The sequence below is a fragment of the Daphnia magna genome, linkage group LG1, assembly GCF_020631705.1.
Source record: "Daphnia magna isolate NIES linkage group LG1, ASM2063170v1.1, whole genome shotgun sequence".
Taxonomy (NCBI): Eukaryota; Metazoa; Arthropoda; class Branchiopoda; order Diplostraca; family Daphniidae; genus Daphnia; species Daphnia magna.
In genome coordinates this window covers 2,819,521-2,835,051 of record NC_059182.1, presented here as the reverse complement: position 1 = coordinate 2,835,051, position 15,531 = coordinate 2,819,521, and the positions used below count along the sequence as shown (strand labels likewise).

At 40.9% G+C, this 15,531-nt stretch overlaps 3 protein-coding genes across 7 annotated transcripts; 2 read left to right on the top strand and 1 right to left on the bottom strand.

Moving 5' to 3' along the window:
* Positions 1-175: 175 nt before the first annotated feature.
* Positions 176-2,885, bottom strand: LOC116915737 (flotillin-1). Its single transcript, XM_032920869.2, has 11 exons — positions 2,733-2,885; positions 2,113-2,194; positions 1,904-1,994; positions 1,697-1,840; positions 1,513-1,632; positions 1,232-1,447; positions 985-1,172; positions 838-916; positions 631-762; positions 392-553; positions 176-318 (listed from the first exon to the last, which is right to left on the bottom strand). The coding sequence occupies exons 1-11, from the start codon at positions 2,782-2,784 to the stop codon at positions 298-300; spliced, it is 1,287 nt and encodes a 428-aa protein (XP_032776760.1). The 5' UTR covers positions 2,785-2,885; the 3' UTR covers positions 176-297.
* A 124-nt stretch (positions 2,886-3,009) lies between these two features.
* On the top strand, positions 3,010-5,848 carry LOC116915720. Of its 3 annotated transcripts, none has more exons than XR_006648778.1 (8): positions 3,010-4,088; positions 4,162-4,290; positions 4,362-4,615; positions 4,692-4,971; positions 5,036-5,104; positions 5,176-5,265; positions 5,331-5,437; positions 5,575-5,848. XR_006648778.1 is itself a non-coding variant. In XM_045176014.1 (8 exons), exons 2-8 carry the CDS (start codon positions 3,633-3,635, stop codon positions 5,382-5,384), a joined length of 1,332 nt encoding a protein of 443 aa, XP_045031949.1. In that variant the 5' UTR covers positions 3,010-3,303; positions 3,366-3,632; the 3' UTR covers positions 5,385-5,848. The 3 variants fall into 3 exon arrangements, 2 of the variants coding, with proteins under 2 accessions (XP_045031949.1, XP_032776748.1); XM_045176014.1 differs by having other exon boundaries at positions 3,010-3,303; positions 3,366-4,088; positions 5,331-5,848; XM_032920857.2 differs by having other exon boundaries at positions 4,710-4,971; positions 5,331-5,848.
* Positions 5,849-5,961: 113 nt separating this feature from the next.
* LOC116915746 (bombesin receptor subtype-3) lies at positions 5,962-13,717 on the top strand. 3 transcript variants are annotated; one of them, XM_045176041.1, is made up of 4 exons: positions 5,962-6,283; positions 11,188-11,338; positions 12,061-12,146; positions 12,265-13,717. In XM_045176041.1, the coding sequence occupies exons 2-4, from the start codon at positions 11,256-11,258 to the stop codon at positions 13,092-13,094; spliced, it is 999 nt and encodes a 332-aa protein (XP_045031976.1). In that variant the 5' UTR covers positions 5,962-6,283; positions 11,188-11,255; the 3' UTR covers positions 13,095-13,717. The 3 variants fall into 3 exon arrangements, with proteins under 3 accessions (XP_045031976.1, XP_032776771.1, XP_032776767.1); XM_032920880.2 differs by having other exon boundaries at positions 11,182-11,338; XM_032920876.2 differs by lacking the exon at positions 5,962-6,283 and having other exon boundaries at positions 8,426-11,338.
* Positions 13,718-15,531: the final 1,814 nt, after the last annotated feature.

The following is a 15,531-nucleotide window of genomic DNA, read 5'->3' as shown; positions in this document are numbered from 1 at the left end:
GTGTCTAAGTTACGCAGAGAGCTGTCAACCGTGTGTCAGCTATTTCTAAATTAACATCTTTTAATTTTAAGTTAATCATGACAAGATAATAGGAAACGAAACGAGAACAAACGGACCAACATTATCGGGTGGCTATCTTGCGCTATCATGGCGTCATAAAGTCAATTCTCGTCTATTAATTTCATTGTTTATTTGTAACAGTTTTTTTGCCGTTATGACTAAGAAACAGCTCCAAATTGGATTAAATGTGTGTTGCCTGACTCATCGGTGAGTCATCGGCCCGTTGCGGTTTCATCTTCACTTAATTCCGCGCATTGACTTTTTAAATCAAGAAAAACAAATTGTGTTGAACAAGTGATTTATCGGTGGTTTTTAAATGGATTAATTATACCTTGGAAAAATCGACACCGGTAAGAGATTTGACTAATTCTGGCATTTTGGTCATAATCTCTAGAACTTCTCCAGTCAGTTTAGCTGCTCCAGTTTCTCCATTGGCCGTCACCATGGTGATTTTCTTGGTCTTGGACATGGGAGTAGCAATTTCATGTGCCATCTGTTTATCAGGTAGCGATGCAAAAAGAGATCGAAATTAAACAATTGGTTCGTTTTGATTACTATTTACAGTAATACCTTTGGAAGGGACTTCATCAACATGTCAATCATAGCGGCTTCGTTGTAGTCTTTGTAGGCCATGGCTTTTCTGTTCATCTGCTCAGCTTCAGCTTTGGCTTTGGCTTCAATTGCAAAAGCCTCCGCTTCACCCTGTTTCGTAAGTGAAAATGTACCATTTGAAGCAAACGTATATCCTTTAATTATTGATCATATTCAAGAAATCACTTTCAAACGAATGGCTTCAGCTTCGGCTTTAGCTTCGAGCACCGTTTTCTGACGATCAGCTTCAGCCAATTTCTCCAGTCTGTGAGACACGAACGAAGGTTTTTATTGAAAATGATAAAGATGTGGCATTGAAAGGTATTATTCTACCTGTATTTTTCTGCTTCTGCAGGACGACGAACGGTGGCATCCAATTCTTTTTCCTTGCGAATGATTTCCTGTTCTTGAACGAGAATTTGCTGAATGCGCTCCACCACTTGAATCTGCATCTCTTCTTCTTCCACCTGTTGTTGGATTTTGGCTGCCTGAAGTTCGAAAGCCATTTCGGCTTCTGCTTTCTTCGAAAACCAAGGTATTGAATATCATTCTTTTCGCTAATTAAGAGCTAAAATTATACCTTTGCGTTGACTTCTTTGTCGTATTCCGCCTTCTTCACCTCGAAATCTCGCTGAGCTTTTGCAATGAGGATATCATTTTTCAACCGTGAAGCCATTCGTTCTTCCTCAGCCATAGCTTCTTTGATTTGCGCATCCGATTTGGCTTCAGCTTCACCGATACGTGCGTCTCTTTTGACTTCTGCTGTCCTTCCCATTCCCAGTGCCATCAGGTAGCCCTAAAAACGATAATTTGCGGCTAGGACAAATTCGGTGTGTAAAATTAATCGATTTATTTTCTAACATTCGTGTCGGAAATGTCCTTTAGTGTGTAGGAAACGACGAAGATCCCCATGTTAACCAGATCTGCCGATGCTACTTTGAAAACTTGTTGGCTGAATTTAATGCGATCTCGGTAGATCTCCTGCGTAGTTATAATTCAGCAATTCAAATAGATCCTGACCGTGGCGTCGTTAACAATGTCGTACCTCGACTGTCATCGTTCCCATGATTGCCCGCTGATGGCCCTCCAATGTTTCCATTGCAACATGTTTAATTTCTTCATCTGCTTTACCGAGAAATTGTTCGCAAGCTGCCATAAGCATTTCCTTGTTTTTGCCTTGCACTTTGACCTAATACGCAAAAATTAAATCTTTAATCGTTATGCGATTCACGGAAGAAAAGCTTAGTTGTACCTGAGCAATGCCAGTCACTGAAATAGGCACACCTTCGGAAGTGTAGACAGCTGGACTTTCGACTTTCAACGTAATCGTATTCAGCGAAATCCTTTAGAATAGCAATAACGTCGGAAATTATATTAGTGAATTCATCGCTTTAATTAATACTGTTGGACACTGAGTGGTAATTAATGCTAGCTAGTTTTATAAGCAAATGAAAAAAGTACCTTTGAAGCTGCTGAACACATGGCCAAACGAAAGCACGGCCGCCAGGAATAAGGATAGGTTTGCCACCGGCGTGGCAACATCCTGCCAATAACACGACATTTAAAAATGTAGTCAAAGACAAGAACTTAAAGAGGGCCTGCAAAACCGTACGTTATTTGAATTTTTCCCCTTAACATTTCCCTTATTTTTTACCGGAATTGTATATGGTAATTTCAGTTCATGTAACGCTGGTTTGTAAAGAGAACTTTAATTTTTTGTGTGGATAGCAACCAAAATACGAGTATTATCAAAGATAGTATAATTTACAGGTTAAGCATCAGCAATGACAAGTGCCATGTGTTGAGCACAAATGCTGATAAGCTTCTTAGATAAGAGATCTTAGTCATGTTCGGTTTCTGCTTACAGAATATGAACATTATTTTTTAAAACATGCAAGTAAAAAATAAAACATTGCTATTCATTTTGACTTTAATGAGACGGTAACGTAAAGCGATAACTTTACCAATTTATGCTATAACTAGTTTATGTCTTGTCGAGCACGATGTAGGATCTTAAAGCAAAAGGGTTTCCACACTTGCGTGTTTTAAACGATTGACGAACTAAACCAAAGTCAAAATACCTGAAACTACCAGCGCTTCGTTGGGTCCACAAGTTACAAAACCCCAGACCATTCTCCTGCAACTGTAAAACTCACACTAATGGTCACGGAGGCCTCACTTTGAGACTTTTGTTTCGGTTTGAGTTGCACCACTGAACTGCCGAGTATTCCCAAATCGAGATAAATGTCCAGCGTACACTTCATTGTAAATGTTGATAAGACGAGGGGCGGGCAACAACAGCTATTTGGGACTTTTGATGTGACCAATGTAACCAGAAATAATGCAATCTTAGAGTAAGCGTCACACATTTTCAGTATTCGTTGAAACAGTGCGGCGTCTAACGTGAAATTCTTAGTCCCAAGATTTTCAGTCCTGTTTCACCACCAATCAAATAAAGTTCCCGGGTTACTAATGGTTGCAACGTTCGTACTTTCCACAAATAACGACTTTAACTTAGCTAATCGATCACTTGTTTCTCACGTCACGTTGATGCATAATTCACGACCAGCTCTCATAGAAATTTAAACCATTGCCCAAATGACATTAGTCACGCGTGTCTGTCCTAAACTCTTCTTCATATTGTTAATTCGGGTAGATTGATTATTGATTTGTAAAACAGTATCACCATTTTTAGTCAAATTGATATTGAACAGGCACTTGCATCGTGATGAAATGACTCCTTGTAGTCTAGGGTGTGGTGGGGATGGCTGCAGTACGTGTAACCTCTCTTACACGCCGACCATTCAATATGGTTTGTCAACAGTACAACGCCCTATTAATTCAACAATTGATTAATCTATTTCCTTGTCAAAGAACCCAGTATATCTTGCGCTATAAAGCGACGATGGGCTTGAATGTCCGCGAACGGACATAAGAACTTGTTTTCCTTCATTGCTGTTTGAAAGGTTCCAAGACTATCAATGGCGAATGATCTCTTCCGATCTCTGTCACCTGTTTTCTGGTTTTTGCGTGTAACGGGTGGAACGCCGTTCTTTCACAGCGAGTCGTCAGCTGGAATTTTGGGTTTTCGTTGGTGTCATCCGCAGACTTTCTGGTTTGCTTTCGTCACCCTCGTTCATCTGAGCTTCATCTCGGCCCAAGTGTTTGGAGGCCTTTTTACTTTGAAAGACGATTCCACAACAGTTGATGATTCCAACATCAACCATTTGAATATTCGTTTAACTCACACTATCTCGCAGGCCCGCTTTCTCATAGATACGTTTTTCTTATCCAAATTTATTCACTTTCATTTGGCCAGTTTTCAAAATTTCTTTGAGAACTTGAATTGTGTCGACTTTGTTTCGCCAATAGCTTTCGCTGATGTCCAACGAGCTCGCAAAATAATTGTCATTGGAATCTCTGTTAACCTTTCTTGGGTAAACGCTGTTTTCGATAATTATTCGTTCAATTATTTGGCCATGTTTCGCTGATTGCGGTCTGTGTCTCTAGCATGTAACGTTCTTGATCTACGGATTCAACAGCCTTTTTCAAGTGCATCTAAAAGAGCCCAGTTGGATGCTGATCGTTCGAATATTGAATAACTTGATGCACACTCTCGGCCAATTGCATTCCAACATGGTAAGTTTCATTTTTATCCCCCTCCCAAAATTTAAAACGCAATTACTTTCATGTTCTTTTCTAATCACTAGATAGTGATTCAGTTTGCCAGTTTATGCTACATGGTTGGTCTTCGTTTTGCTGGTCTCACAAAAACGTTGCAGCAGATTATCGTTACGGACGGCACGTTCCGTCATACGTGTAACGGATGGACAAATCTCGCCCCGGAATCGCCAAATAAAAATCCGCCTAACACTCGTACTTCGGCGCAAAATCAAGTACTTCCTGACGAATCGTTGTCGGATGTCGATCGACCTGTTACAGCCATGGAAGAATTACGTTGTCGGTACGTAAAACTATCAATGAATGACGATACTCTGCAATTGATTGGACTGTTCAGTCCTATTTCATATTAATTTTAGAAGTTTCTTTCTTTTCAGTCCTTTGACTTTGCGTTTAGTTTTCCTGAAAACGATTTACTTGACGCTGTGCGGGACAGTGTTGACTCATTTCAACAAAGCCTTTGGATTGTCTTTGCTGTTCTATCTGATCTCCAAATTGATCAGCACTTCGATAGGATGTCATGGATTTTTGCATGACTTGATGCATCTGTCTGTTGGCTTCTTTTGGGTTTTTTTTAATGTTCCGGACATCACGGGCATTTTTGTCCTATTTCAATCTGCTGATTACGTCCGTGGCGAGGTACATGGATCTCTCACTACTCTTTAATTGCTCATTTTAAAAAACTATCTGCTCTGTGTTTAAGGTGAAAAAGTTCTTTAGTTCAGTGGCCAAAATTTCGACGCAAGATCTATCAATAGTGGAACGCAGTGAAGTATATTAACTCGCACGAGAAATGGATTACTTTATTTCCTGTATTTGATATGCGTTTCATTTGCATAACAGTTACAAACTTTCATTTTGCAAGTGCAAGGGGAGTCTATTGAATTATCCGTCTGCGGACTCTTTAAATTGGGCAAGCAACTACTCCCAGCGGTAATATGAGCATTTCGTTTTGTCCGCTTTAAAACTCTAAAATGAAATCAATTATTCACGGTTAGGTTGCCGGGACGATAGCTACCTACATGTTGGTCCTATTCCAGTTCAATCAATAGAGGAACCACTCGCCATCTACTTTTTCTCGCAGCTAATCATCCACTTCAGCAAGGCAAGTTGCATCCGGGAATAATAACAAACGTGGCTCATGCACTTGATGCGTCCCTTTCTCTATATCAAATTAATGTTGATGATATTGCAAACCACAAAAATAAATAATAAATTATAACACATTCCCTACATTTGCAGTCAGAGGAGACTATGGTAAGATTCCAAACTGGTGTGGAACACGAGAAACAACTTCAGTGTGCGGATTGCTGGCCGTTTGTAAAGAACCCTACGCTTGTATTCGTAATAAAATAAATCTGTCTAACCTGGGTTGCGCAAAGAATGGGAGGGGGGGATCTCAACTGGGTTATCGTCAAAAGTTATGGTACTCGTTGGGGAATGTTCCCTGCGCTGGGCTCTTTCCAAAACGAAGTTATCTGAATGGTAAATCAATACACTTTTGGCTCGTGAACCACTTACAGCTTCCTTTTGTAGTTATCATGCAAAAGCAAACCAGCAAAAAGAAATTTGGTGCAGCATCGACGGTTGATGTTTTTGCAGTTTTACACTTGAGATAATGGGCGGGTGTTTGACGCTTCACTTGTCATTTTGTCTCACGATAAATTGATTAATACTCGGTAGTAATTAAACACACTCAAATACTGGGGACGAGTCACTCTACATATGCTATCAGCAGCTGGATTGATGCCTTCTATTATTAACTTTTATCCTGATAATCGATTTACTTGTTTCCAGCTACAACAGCCGTCGTCTGCTCGTGTAAGTCATAGGGGGAAAAGGTTCAAGTTTGTTTTGAAAGCGTCGTTTGTTTTTTCTACTTGTGTGCATCAATTTCTTCGGCGTCTCTGCCCTGTGGAAGATTAACGACAAGAAGTGTCATCCCTAGCAGGTCTGATTATCATTTTATTTGTTAGAAACTCTCATGTCTGGCTCTCTAAGATGGTTATAGCTAAGAGCTAGATAATCTATTGCCATATAAACTTTTGAGCCCATGGTACACGTGAGTCTCATTAAGCTCTATCTCATCGCAAATGTTTGGATAAGTTTCCTTTTGCTTCCATTGGTGAATGAGAAAATAGAAGGAAATGTGCCTCAGAATTAGGTGAGGACCCTTTTCTTTTCACTTTGTTCTAAATGGCAAACAAAACGACCGAGTTGTTTTCCTAGAGTCTGGCCAATTTCCAGATGTTCTTTCAGCAGTTAGACGCCACCGATCGTTAGTTTCTAATCCCACCCTCATCATGCAGGCAAAGCAATGGTCATCGGCATCCCCATCAACGTATTTTTAGCAGATTCTTGCCCAAACTGCCACCAGATTTTTAGTCGTAAAGCTCTTAAAAGCATTTTTTACATTTCTCTGACATCTGGCGTTGTTAACCTTCTCTTTCGCCGTTTAACGCCATCAATGTTTTCATTTTAAAACATACAGAATACTCCCTATTTCAATCTTTAACGTTACACGATTATCTTCCGTTAAATTCGTTTGCCCACTAGACCGTGGTGGCCATCGATCAGTCACCGTGGTCGAGTATCTAGGTTACCTTCACTGGTTTTCTTCAAACTGATCGGTGTACGTCAATCGGCTGCCCCGATTTTGTCGTAAATTTACCGCCTCCGTGTACACGTTTTCTTCACAAATGTCTAGCATTTCTTGCCTATTTTTGCCACGATTCAGACCGTTGATTATACGTACACGGATATATAGTTCAATCGATGCGTTTGCTTGTGTTTTTTAATTCAACTGGTTTCACTCTGGGAACCTTACGATTGCAGAAAGCAGGGAAGCAAAACAGCGAGGTATTAAAGTTTGCCACGTATTAAACAACTTTTGATACTCTATAGATAACAAACTCTCGCAAGTAAAAGGCCAATCTATTGGTTTACTGGTGGACTCGACAAACTGGGCAAGCAACTCCCAATATTTAGATTGTGAGCACGTCTTAAAAGTTGGCCTTTTTTCGAATTGCAACCACGGATTTATCTTGGGTGGGGGCTACTAAGATCACACACAAGATTCTGCATCTTCACGATTAGAAACTTCTCCCCAAAGTCTACCAAGGAATTGACAACTACATACCCCCCCGGTCCGTTCGACAAATGAAGATTTTAGCTATTTTAGGGAATCACAATAGGCTCTTTTTAGGGCAACCTTTGCGTTTGCTGTTTGGCTAAACCCCTATTGACCAATTCACTTTGCTCGCCTCTCTAACGATTTATTGGTCAGACACAAAGCCTTGTTTTCATGTTACCAAGTGTTTGTTTCGCTCTGTTTGTGTCTGTAATGACTGACGCCACTGCGCGTCCCGTATCCCTCCCCGTGGAAGATAAACGAGAACACGCGCCAGCCTACGCTTCAATAGCGTGATATCCTCCTTTGTGCTAATGGTAGCCTTTTGTGCGGGACTCGCACGGTGGTAGCCGAGTACGCGTCTTGAATGACAACAAGTAATCAACAACACACGCGTACCTATAGAAGTTTTAGTCGCCTCAAAATGATGACTCGTTTGTCGTGCGGCGGTGAGACGCAAGTTATAACAAGCTAGTTAAGCAAACTGTAAAAGAAAAGAAAAATGTCGAATCGATGGGCAATCAACGTGTTGGAGGACGAAAACTTGTGATGTGCTTGTCAAATCAATAGATGTGCATCGCTGATTGCGCCAATCAATAAACAAAAAATTTGGTAACTAATTACTTTTAACTAAATTATTTTGTTTGATAATTTAAAAAATATATATATATTAATTCTTAAGCGAGGGAGACTAGTGCACAAACATATGCAACTAAAGACGTAAAATGGGCGGAGCAATGGGGTATAAAAGAACACTAGACGGAAACGACATCTAGATAACGCTTTTGTTTATGTGATGTGCGCGCATCTGCACGAAGTAAAAAGAAAACAAGTTCATCGATACGGCAATATCCATCAATAACCAAATAAGAGATAGAATCCTTAATGATGCTCATACTGTTCCTTATTCCTCGGCCATTTATTTATTTATTTATTTATTATTATTATTATTTTTTTTTGTACTTTTGGCTTCTTCCCAAGAGTAACGTTCTACTTTTTACGAGTCTCTGCGAATTTTACGGCTGTTTGCAAGGCTACCGGGTACAATTGACCAACAATGAAAATGGCTAGTGTTGCTGGGTCAGCCGGAATGTGTCTGCGTGTTTTGGAGGCCGTTTAACCCTTTTATCACGCAAACACGAGCGAAAAATTGCGAATTCTCATTTCCGTCTTATCCGGAGTTTCACCAAAAGATACGGGTTCTTCGTCGCATTCGAGGCGATTGATCTTAGAGCTTTTCAATTTATGATGACCGTCTATAGAAATAATTGATGCATGGCTTTTTATTGATTTTATCGGAACTGAGGCCATAAGGTCGCAACACTTTTGCCGCAACATCCGAACTTGTCAATTCTTGTTGAATTATAGAAATGGCTTGTGCGGATATCGATTGAATTTGCGATAAAGCTAGGAGCCCGTAAGTTGAACGTTTTTCACGCCTGGGTTGTCAATTTCGTTGTACACAGACGACTTTGAAAAAAATCAGACACCACCTTTTTCCCTTTCAGTTTCCGCGTTGATTACACGCTTGCACGCGCTTGTACTGCTATGCACAGTATGTTCATTCTGCTATTTATATCTTGCTCGTTCTTTGATGAAATATATTTATAAATGCATGCACGGAGAAAAGAGAGACACAGGGAACTATAAAAGGGCCACGTCTCTGACGGTCTTCGAACGTCAAATTAAGAGGCCGCAAGTTAAAAAAGAATTGCACTTTAAAATCTTTCATCGCTTTGCTGTTTTTAAGAGGCACGTGGCAACGCTTGAGGAACTTGATAAATTTATTTCCTTGAAAAACGCCCAATCCTTCCCCTTCCGAGTTTCATTTGCTGGAGAAGTCATGACGTTGCGTTCCACGAACACCAACACACAGTGAAAGAGATTCGAGTGGCAGATATTTGTTCAGCAGGTTGCTACTCCCTCGAAACATTCTTTTGTGGCGTGAAATATATTCCAGGAATAGAAAAAATAGGAAACGAATGCTTGCACGCATAAAAAGGGGGCGTCTCAGACGACCAGTGATTTCGTTCGTGACGTTGCGGCTTAAATTTAGCACGCATGCACGAGCATTACTCTCTATGGGACCTGAGGCAATATGAGATTTCAGCCGACACCCGCTTACGGCTAGTGAACATCCGCATCGATTGTAATTTCTCCTCCTTAATTTCAAGGAACGTCCCGTACAACGTCAGCATATATAGTGGGTCATAACTCGCGAAAATTGTGTGCGGTTATAACGGACCCCCCCGCAACTTCCCGAAGATTTCACCGGAACTGCCGGAACTATTAGCAGTGTGTGTATGCCGATAATTCACGCGGTTGTGTAACGAAAATAAAACGCAAATCCGCGCTAGCCAAAATGGCTTCGTGTTCGTCCCACGTACCGTAAAACTAACAGTGTGTTGTAGTTTCTCGTTGTTTTCCAGTGCCCAATGTGTTGATTTTATGACCGACCTTTGAACAACGAAGGCTGCGCACTCTTCAATCCGCCCCATTCCGGAATTCTAGACGCTGTTTATTTGCAATTTCATGGATCTGAGCGAGCGGCTAGTCAAAACGTGGCAAAACAACTGGACGGCGAATAGAAAAGTCCATCATGTAGACAATTAAATGCAACAGTCATTAACGTTAAGGGTCAAAAGCTTCTCTGGTGAATATGTAAGGTACAATTGTAAACATTTTTGTTGGCAGGATCGGTACGCGCGCTTCAGAAAGAGCCAATATTTCCGTCACCGGATTTAAAAGAAAACATTCACGTTGCATCACAGTTCTAAAATTTAGGCTCATTTCCAAGATGAATATTACGACTAAAAAATTAAAACAAAATTCCTCTTCGTTCGGATGTTAACGGGTCGGTCGTTTAAAATGCGCTGGCGCGCTGACGGGCGACGAAAGCGCGGAGGGCGTTCCTTATCCCACTTCCACGTCTGACTGCGGTTGTCGTAGTATGGGCCACAAGCTCTTACGTTGTATGACGTTAGATAGAAAAGTGTTATATTCGTAGGAGGTCGTGAATTTGTTCGCACGACGACAGACGTGCAGGTCTCTCTCGTTTCTTTTCAAGCGTGGCCACAGTGAACTCCGCGCGAAGAGCCGGAGCAATGCAGCAAGTGTTACTCGTCATTGTTGGTTTTAGGTTTGAAGCCAAGCATCTGCCATTTACCAAAGACCAAATAAACCGTGACCGCTCTTAGCCAAAGTTGTGTTTAATTTTATTTTTTTTTCAAGATTTTTTGCTGTCGTTGTTTTGCTGGATTTTTTTTTTTTTTGTCTTCCCCGATGTTCCCATTGGAGGTTTTTGGATATCACGCACAGGGGCTTACTTCATCATCGTCATCAGGCCGTCTCAAGACACACTGTTTTGTTTCGCTTGTCAAGTTGATCGGAAACAACTGGCCGGTGTCACGTGACGCCCAGTTCTTCCACTGTGCCGTCATGTTTCCTCGCGCGCATCTTGCTCGGTAGTATCGAGCATCTCTGTTATATCTCACCGATCATTCCGCATCGGTTGACGACACGGTGCGGAGTGGTAAGCTTTGAAATCTCGCTCCTTGCGTCGGAGATGAACTTTGAGCGGAGGCTCACTGCCGCTTACCGTGTAGTCCCGCAAGTGTTTTTTTTGTTTTTTTGTGAACCTTAATATCATCGAGACAGACTCATTTTCACGATGGATATGAACGTTTACGATACGGCGCTCTTCTCGTTCACGTTGGTAGAAGCAGCCGCCATCGTGCTGGGCAATGGATTACTGGTGGTGACTTTTATCCGGCACAGAACTTTGCTTAACGCCATGAACTGTTACATCTGCTCCATGTGCTTTTCGGGACTCATCACGGGTATCATCGTTCCACTCGGTTTCGGCAACTACGTCGGGTAAGGCGAAAGACCATGTTTTGTTTATTTGTTTTTTTTGTTTTTTTGTTTTGTTTAACTGCTGACAGTTAAGCGGAAAGATATGTTTGCTATTCCTACTTAAGTTTCCATATCAGTTGCATTTACAACAAATAGCCGAAGCTGTCGGATTACATAGTATGGTCGAGGGCAAAAAAAAAAATACCCGCAGTGACAGGGCGCCATGTTTCAAGTGGGCAGAGTGCTGACAGTGCTTTCGCAGGCCACAATAATGGATCGTTTTTTATTTGCTCTTGTATTTAGTCTTCTTTTATTTTCCGTTTGTTTTGTTATGTCATTTTCTCAGCGGGAAAGAGCAATTCATCCGAGCCGCGACACACACAAAAAAAGGCAGACAATCTTGATCTGTATGTTTGGTTTTTTTTGTTTGCCATGTATGTACTGTGACAATTCAGCGGGATTCTAGTCGTGATCGATCGAGTGTAGATTCTTTCTTGTGATAGATACAAATGTAAAGAGAGGTGGACAAATAGAATCTTTCTTTCGGACGGGTATGTTAACTTAATTGAACGCATCTCAGATAACACGTCTAATCAGTGGATTGGCCGTGACTCATTGCTTCCTCCACGTGTTAATATTCTGATAGATCACTTTTTTTGTTTTTGCAAAAAGGAAAATAGAAAACACGATTCCTGATTTTTTGAAAAGCTAATGAATGGAAATTTTCTTCTATTTATTTCAAGGCCTTACACAGTTTCGGGACTAAGTCTGCCCAAATGCTACGTTCAGAGCGTGAAGACATCCATTTTCTTCGCAACGGCGTGTAATAGTAAGACAAATACTTAACTAACCTAAACATCTCGCCATGCAAAAAAAAAAGGCTTTGTTTTCATTTTTTTTACTATAAACTCATCCATTTAAATTTGAACCTCGGCCTGAAAACAAAGGTATTTCCTGCATGCTGGCCATGGCTGTGGAAAGGTGGCGGACTCTGTTGTCGACAAATTCCCGCCAACGAAGAGGTCCAGCCAATTTGACCTGCAAGCTGGTCATTCTGGCCGGTTGGGCCGTGTCGTTTACATACGCGTGTGTTCTCATATCCATCCAAGAAGTGGACGATGTGCCCATCCTGTACGAAGGTGCAGCCACCAATTCGTGTTTTCACACCAATCAGACGCAGTGCTCCAACTTTGATTTTTGTTTCACCGTCGATCCGGAGAATTTGGCACTTGTCCGAAAGGTCAATCTTGTCTCTTTAGTGGCCGTTTTCATTATACCTCTCTGCATCATCAGCGTCATCTACACTGTGTTGGTAACGCGACTCTTACGCAACGCGAAGCAAAGCGAAAAAGCCAATCGGGGCTCGTGCAGCATTCAACGTGCGAAATTGAGAGCCATGCACGCCATGATTCTTGTGGTCGTGATTTTCGCCTTGTGTTGGCTACCCAGCCACGTCTTCTTTGTTTGGGCACTGTCCACCAATCCGCACAAAGTGGAGAAGGGCGCCGAGTTCCACACGGTTCCGTTACGTCTCCGACTCATCTCCGATTTCATTTTCCGTCTGGTCGTCACGCACCATTGGATCCAAGTTTTCATTTATCCTCGGTACAGCCGCCAGCTGGCAAACGCCATCAAGGAGACGACCAGTTTTCTTCTCTCCTGGTTCATGGTGGACGCTTGTCGACGTCATTGTGGCCAGGGTCAGCAGTCGACGTCGGTCAAAGCGACGAAGACGTCCAATGCGCATGCCACTTGCATTTCTGCATCTATGGTCTGAATGTTTATACAAACATGGAGCAGACAGACGACAGAGAGATACACAAGCTTATGGCTATCAATCTTACGAGTTTATTATCGCGTTTTTCTTCTGCCATTGTTTTTGAAAACTGTGGGCTCCTATGTTCGTTCCCGTTATTGTGTATATACATGCAGGAGGAGCTCGCACACACAATGCAACAGCATGCAGTCTGATGTCTATCGGCCGGGCCCAACGTAAACAAATTACATCCAGTCCCTTCCTCAAAAAACTCTTCTATACAAGTAACACAATCATTGGCTATATATAGTGGAAGCGAAAGTGGAAGACACGCAGCGGAAAGAGAAGATGGATTATTTGGGAAAAGGGCACAGGCCACCCAAAGTTGGACGTGTAAACATAAGTGTACAGATTGTGTTATAATATTCGCAGAATGGCGGTTGCTACGTCCATCGCCCACCCGTCTTTTATCTTTATCTTTTACGTTGGGGCGGGTATACTCGTAAGTTTCGCTGAATGTTCTTGATTGTTTCTACACTCCACCTCACTATCAGTTTCTGAAATTGTTTTATTCTCGTTTTCGTTCCTGTTGTTTGATGTGTACCAATAAACATCGTGACAAATATATCTATGTACGCAATCGCTATGCTTCTCGATACTTTTTCTATCCAAGGTAAAAATGTAGTAAAAAACAAAACAAATTGAACCTCTTCCCCAACCCTCCTAATAAAAGAAATAAGCCCGACTCTTTAAGTCCGACTTTTTGTACAAAACTTATGTGTTTTTTAATTTGTGAAAGCATATTAAAATAGCTATAGCAATATTTAAGTTTTTGAAAAAATTAATAAATAAACTGAAAAAGTCTAGCTTATTTTTAAAAGCAAGCCGAACTGAATTCCCACTAGATGGCGAAACATGATGGGATTGACGGCTTGGTATGCCGGAAGTCTAAGGATGGGTACCAAAAAGAGTTAAACTGAAATAAATTAGTCATTATCTATAATGAAATAATGCAAAAAAATAAAAATCTCGTATAAAAATGGATGTGATCTTCGTCAATCTCACGCATTTTTGAGCCGGAATCAAGTGTTTTTACATCAAGTCCCGATTTGCTAAAAAATTGCAAAAGTGGGAAGGCTATACCCTTTGCTGTTTTTCAAAAATCACGAAATTGGGACACGTCTCAGAATTGGACATAATTAAGCCTTTTTGATTGAAATTCAACGAGGATTTCAAATATCGGGTCCGATTGGGCGTAGGCCAATTGGTTTTTGTGTTATGAACAGAATTAGATCAGTGAATTTCACCATGTCCATCAAAATAGTCATAATGTAAAAAAAACCAATCTGGTATCAAAATGGATGTGATTTTCGTCAATCTCATGCATTTTTGAGCCAGAATCAAGTGTTTTTAGATCAAGTCCTGATTTGCCCAAAAATGGCAAAAGTGGGAAGGCTATACCCTTTGCTGTTTTTCAAAAATCACGAAATTGGGACACGTCTCAGAATTGGACATAATTAAGCCATTTTGATTGAAATTCAACGAGGATTTCAAATATCGGGTCCGATTGGGCGTAGGCCAATTGGTTTTTGTGTTATGAACAGAATTAGATCAGTGAATTTCACCATGTCCATCAAAATAGTCATAATGCAAAGAAAAACCAATCTGGTATCAAAATGGATGTGATTTTCGTCAATCTCATGCATTTTTGAGCCAGAATCAAGTGTTTTTAGATCAAGTCCTGATTTGCCCAAAAATGGCAAAAGTGGGAAGGCTATACCCTTTGCTGTTTTTCAAAAATCACGAAATTGGGACACGTCTCAGAATTGGACATAATTAAGCCATTTTGATTGAAATTCAACGAGGATTTCAAATATCGGGTCCGATTGGGCGTAGGCCAATTGGTTTTTGTGTTATGAACAGAATTAGATCAGTGAATTTCACCATGTCCATCAAAATAGTCATAATGCAAAGAAAAACCAATCTGGTATCAAAATGGATGTGATTTTCGTCAATCTCATGCATTTTTGAGCCAGAATCAAGTGTTTTTAGATCAAGTCCTGATTTGCCCAAAAATGGCAAAAGTGGGAAGGCTATCTACCCTTTGCTGTTTTTCAAAAATCACGAAATTGGGACACGTCTCAGAATTGGACATAATTAAGCCATTTTGATTGAAATTCAACGAGGATTTCAAATATCGGGTCCGATTGGGCGTAGGCCAATTGGTTTTTGTGTTATGAACAGAATTAGATCAGTGAATTTCACCATGTCCATCAAAATAGTCATAATGCAAAAAAAACCAATCTGGTATCAAAATGGATGTGATTTTCGTCAATCTCATGCATTTTTGAGCCAGAATCAAGTGTTTTTAGATCAAGTCCTGATTTGCCCAAAAATGGCAAAAGTGGGAAGGCTATACCCTTTGCTGTTTTTCAAAAATCACGAAATTGGGACACGT

Excerpts from the sequence above, each read along its gene's own strand:
- LOC116915720 (XM_045176014.1), top strand. The coding sequence starts at position 3,633 with ATGGCGAATGATCTCTTCCGATCTCTGTCACCTGTTTTCTGGTTTTTG. Across the intron at positions 4,089-4,161 it reads TCTCTGTTAACCTTTCTTGG|CATGTAACGTTCTTGATCTA; the intron begins GTAAACGCTGTT and ends CTGTGTCTCTAG. Across the intron at positions 4,291-4,361 it reads GCCAATTGCATTCCAACATG|ATAGTGATTCAGTTTGCCAG; the intron begins GTAAGTTTCATT and ends TCTAATCACTAG.
- LOC116915746 (XM_032920876.2), top strand. The coding sequence starts at position 11,133 with ATGGATATGAACGTTTACGATACGGCGCTCTTCTCGTTCACGTTGGTA. Across the intron at positions 11,339-12,060 it reads GGTTTCGGCAACTACGTCGG|GCCTTACACAGTTTCGGGAC; the intron begins GTAAGGCGAAAG and ends ATTTATTTCAAG. Across the intron at positions 12,147-12,264 it reads CTTCGCAACGGCGTGTAATA|GTATTTCCTGCATGCTGGCC; the intron begins GTAAGACAAATA and ends CTGAAAACAAAG.
- LOC116915737 (XM_032920869.2), bottom strand. The coding sequence starts at position 2,784 with ATGGTCTGGGGTTTTGTAACTTGTGGACCCAACGAAGCGCTGGTAGTT. Across the intron at positions 1,173-1,231 it reads ACAAAGAAGTCAACGCAAAG|AAAGCAGAAGCCGAAATGGC; the intron begins GTATAATTTTAG and ends TGGTTTTCGAAG. Across the intron at positions 763-837 it reads CTGAAGCCATTCGTTTGAAA|GGTGAAGCGGAGGCTTTTGC; the intron begins GTGATTTCTTGA and ends CTTACGAAACAG.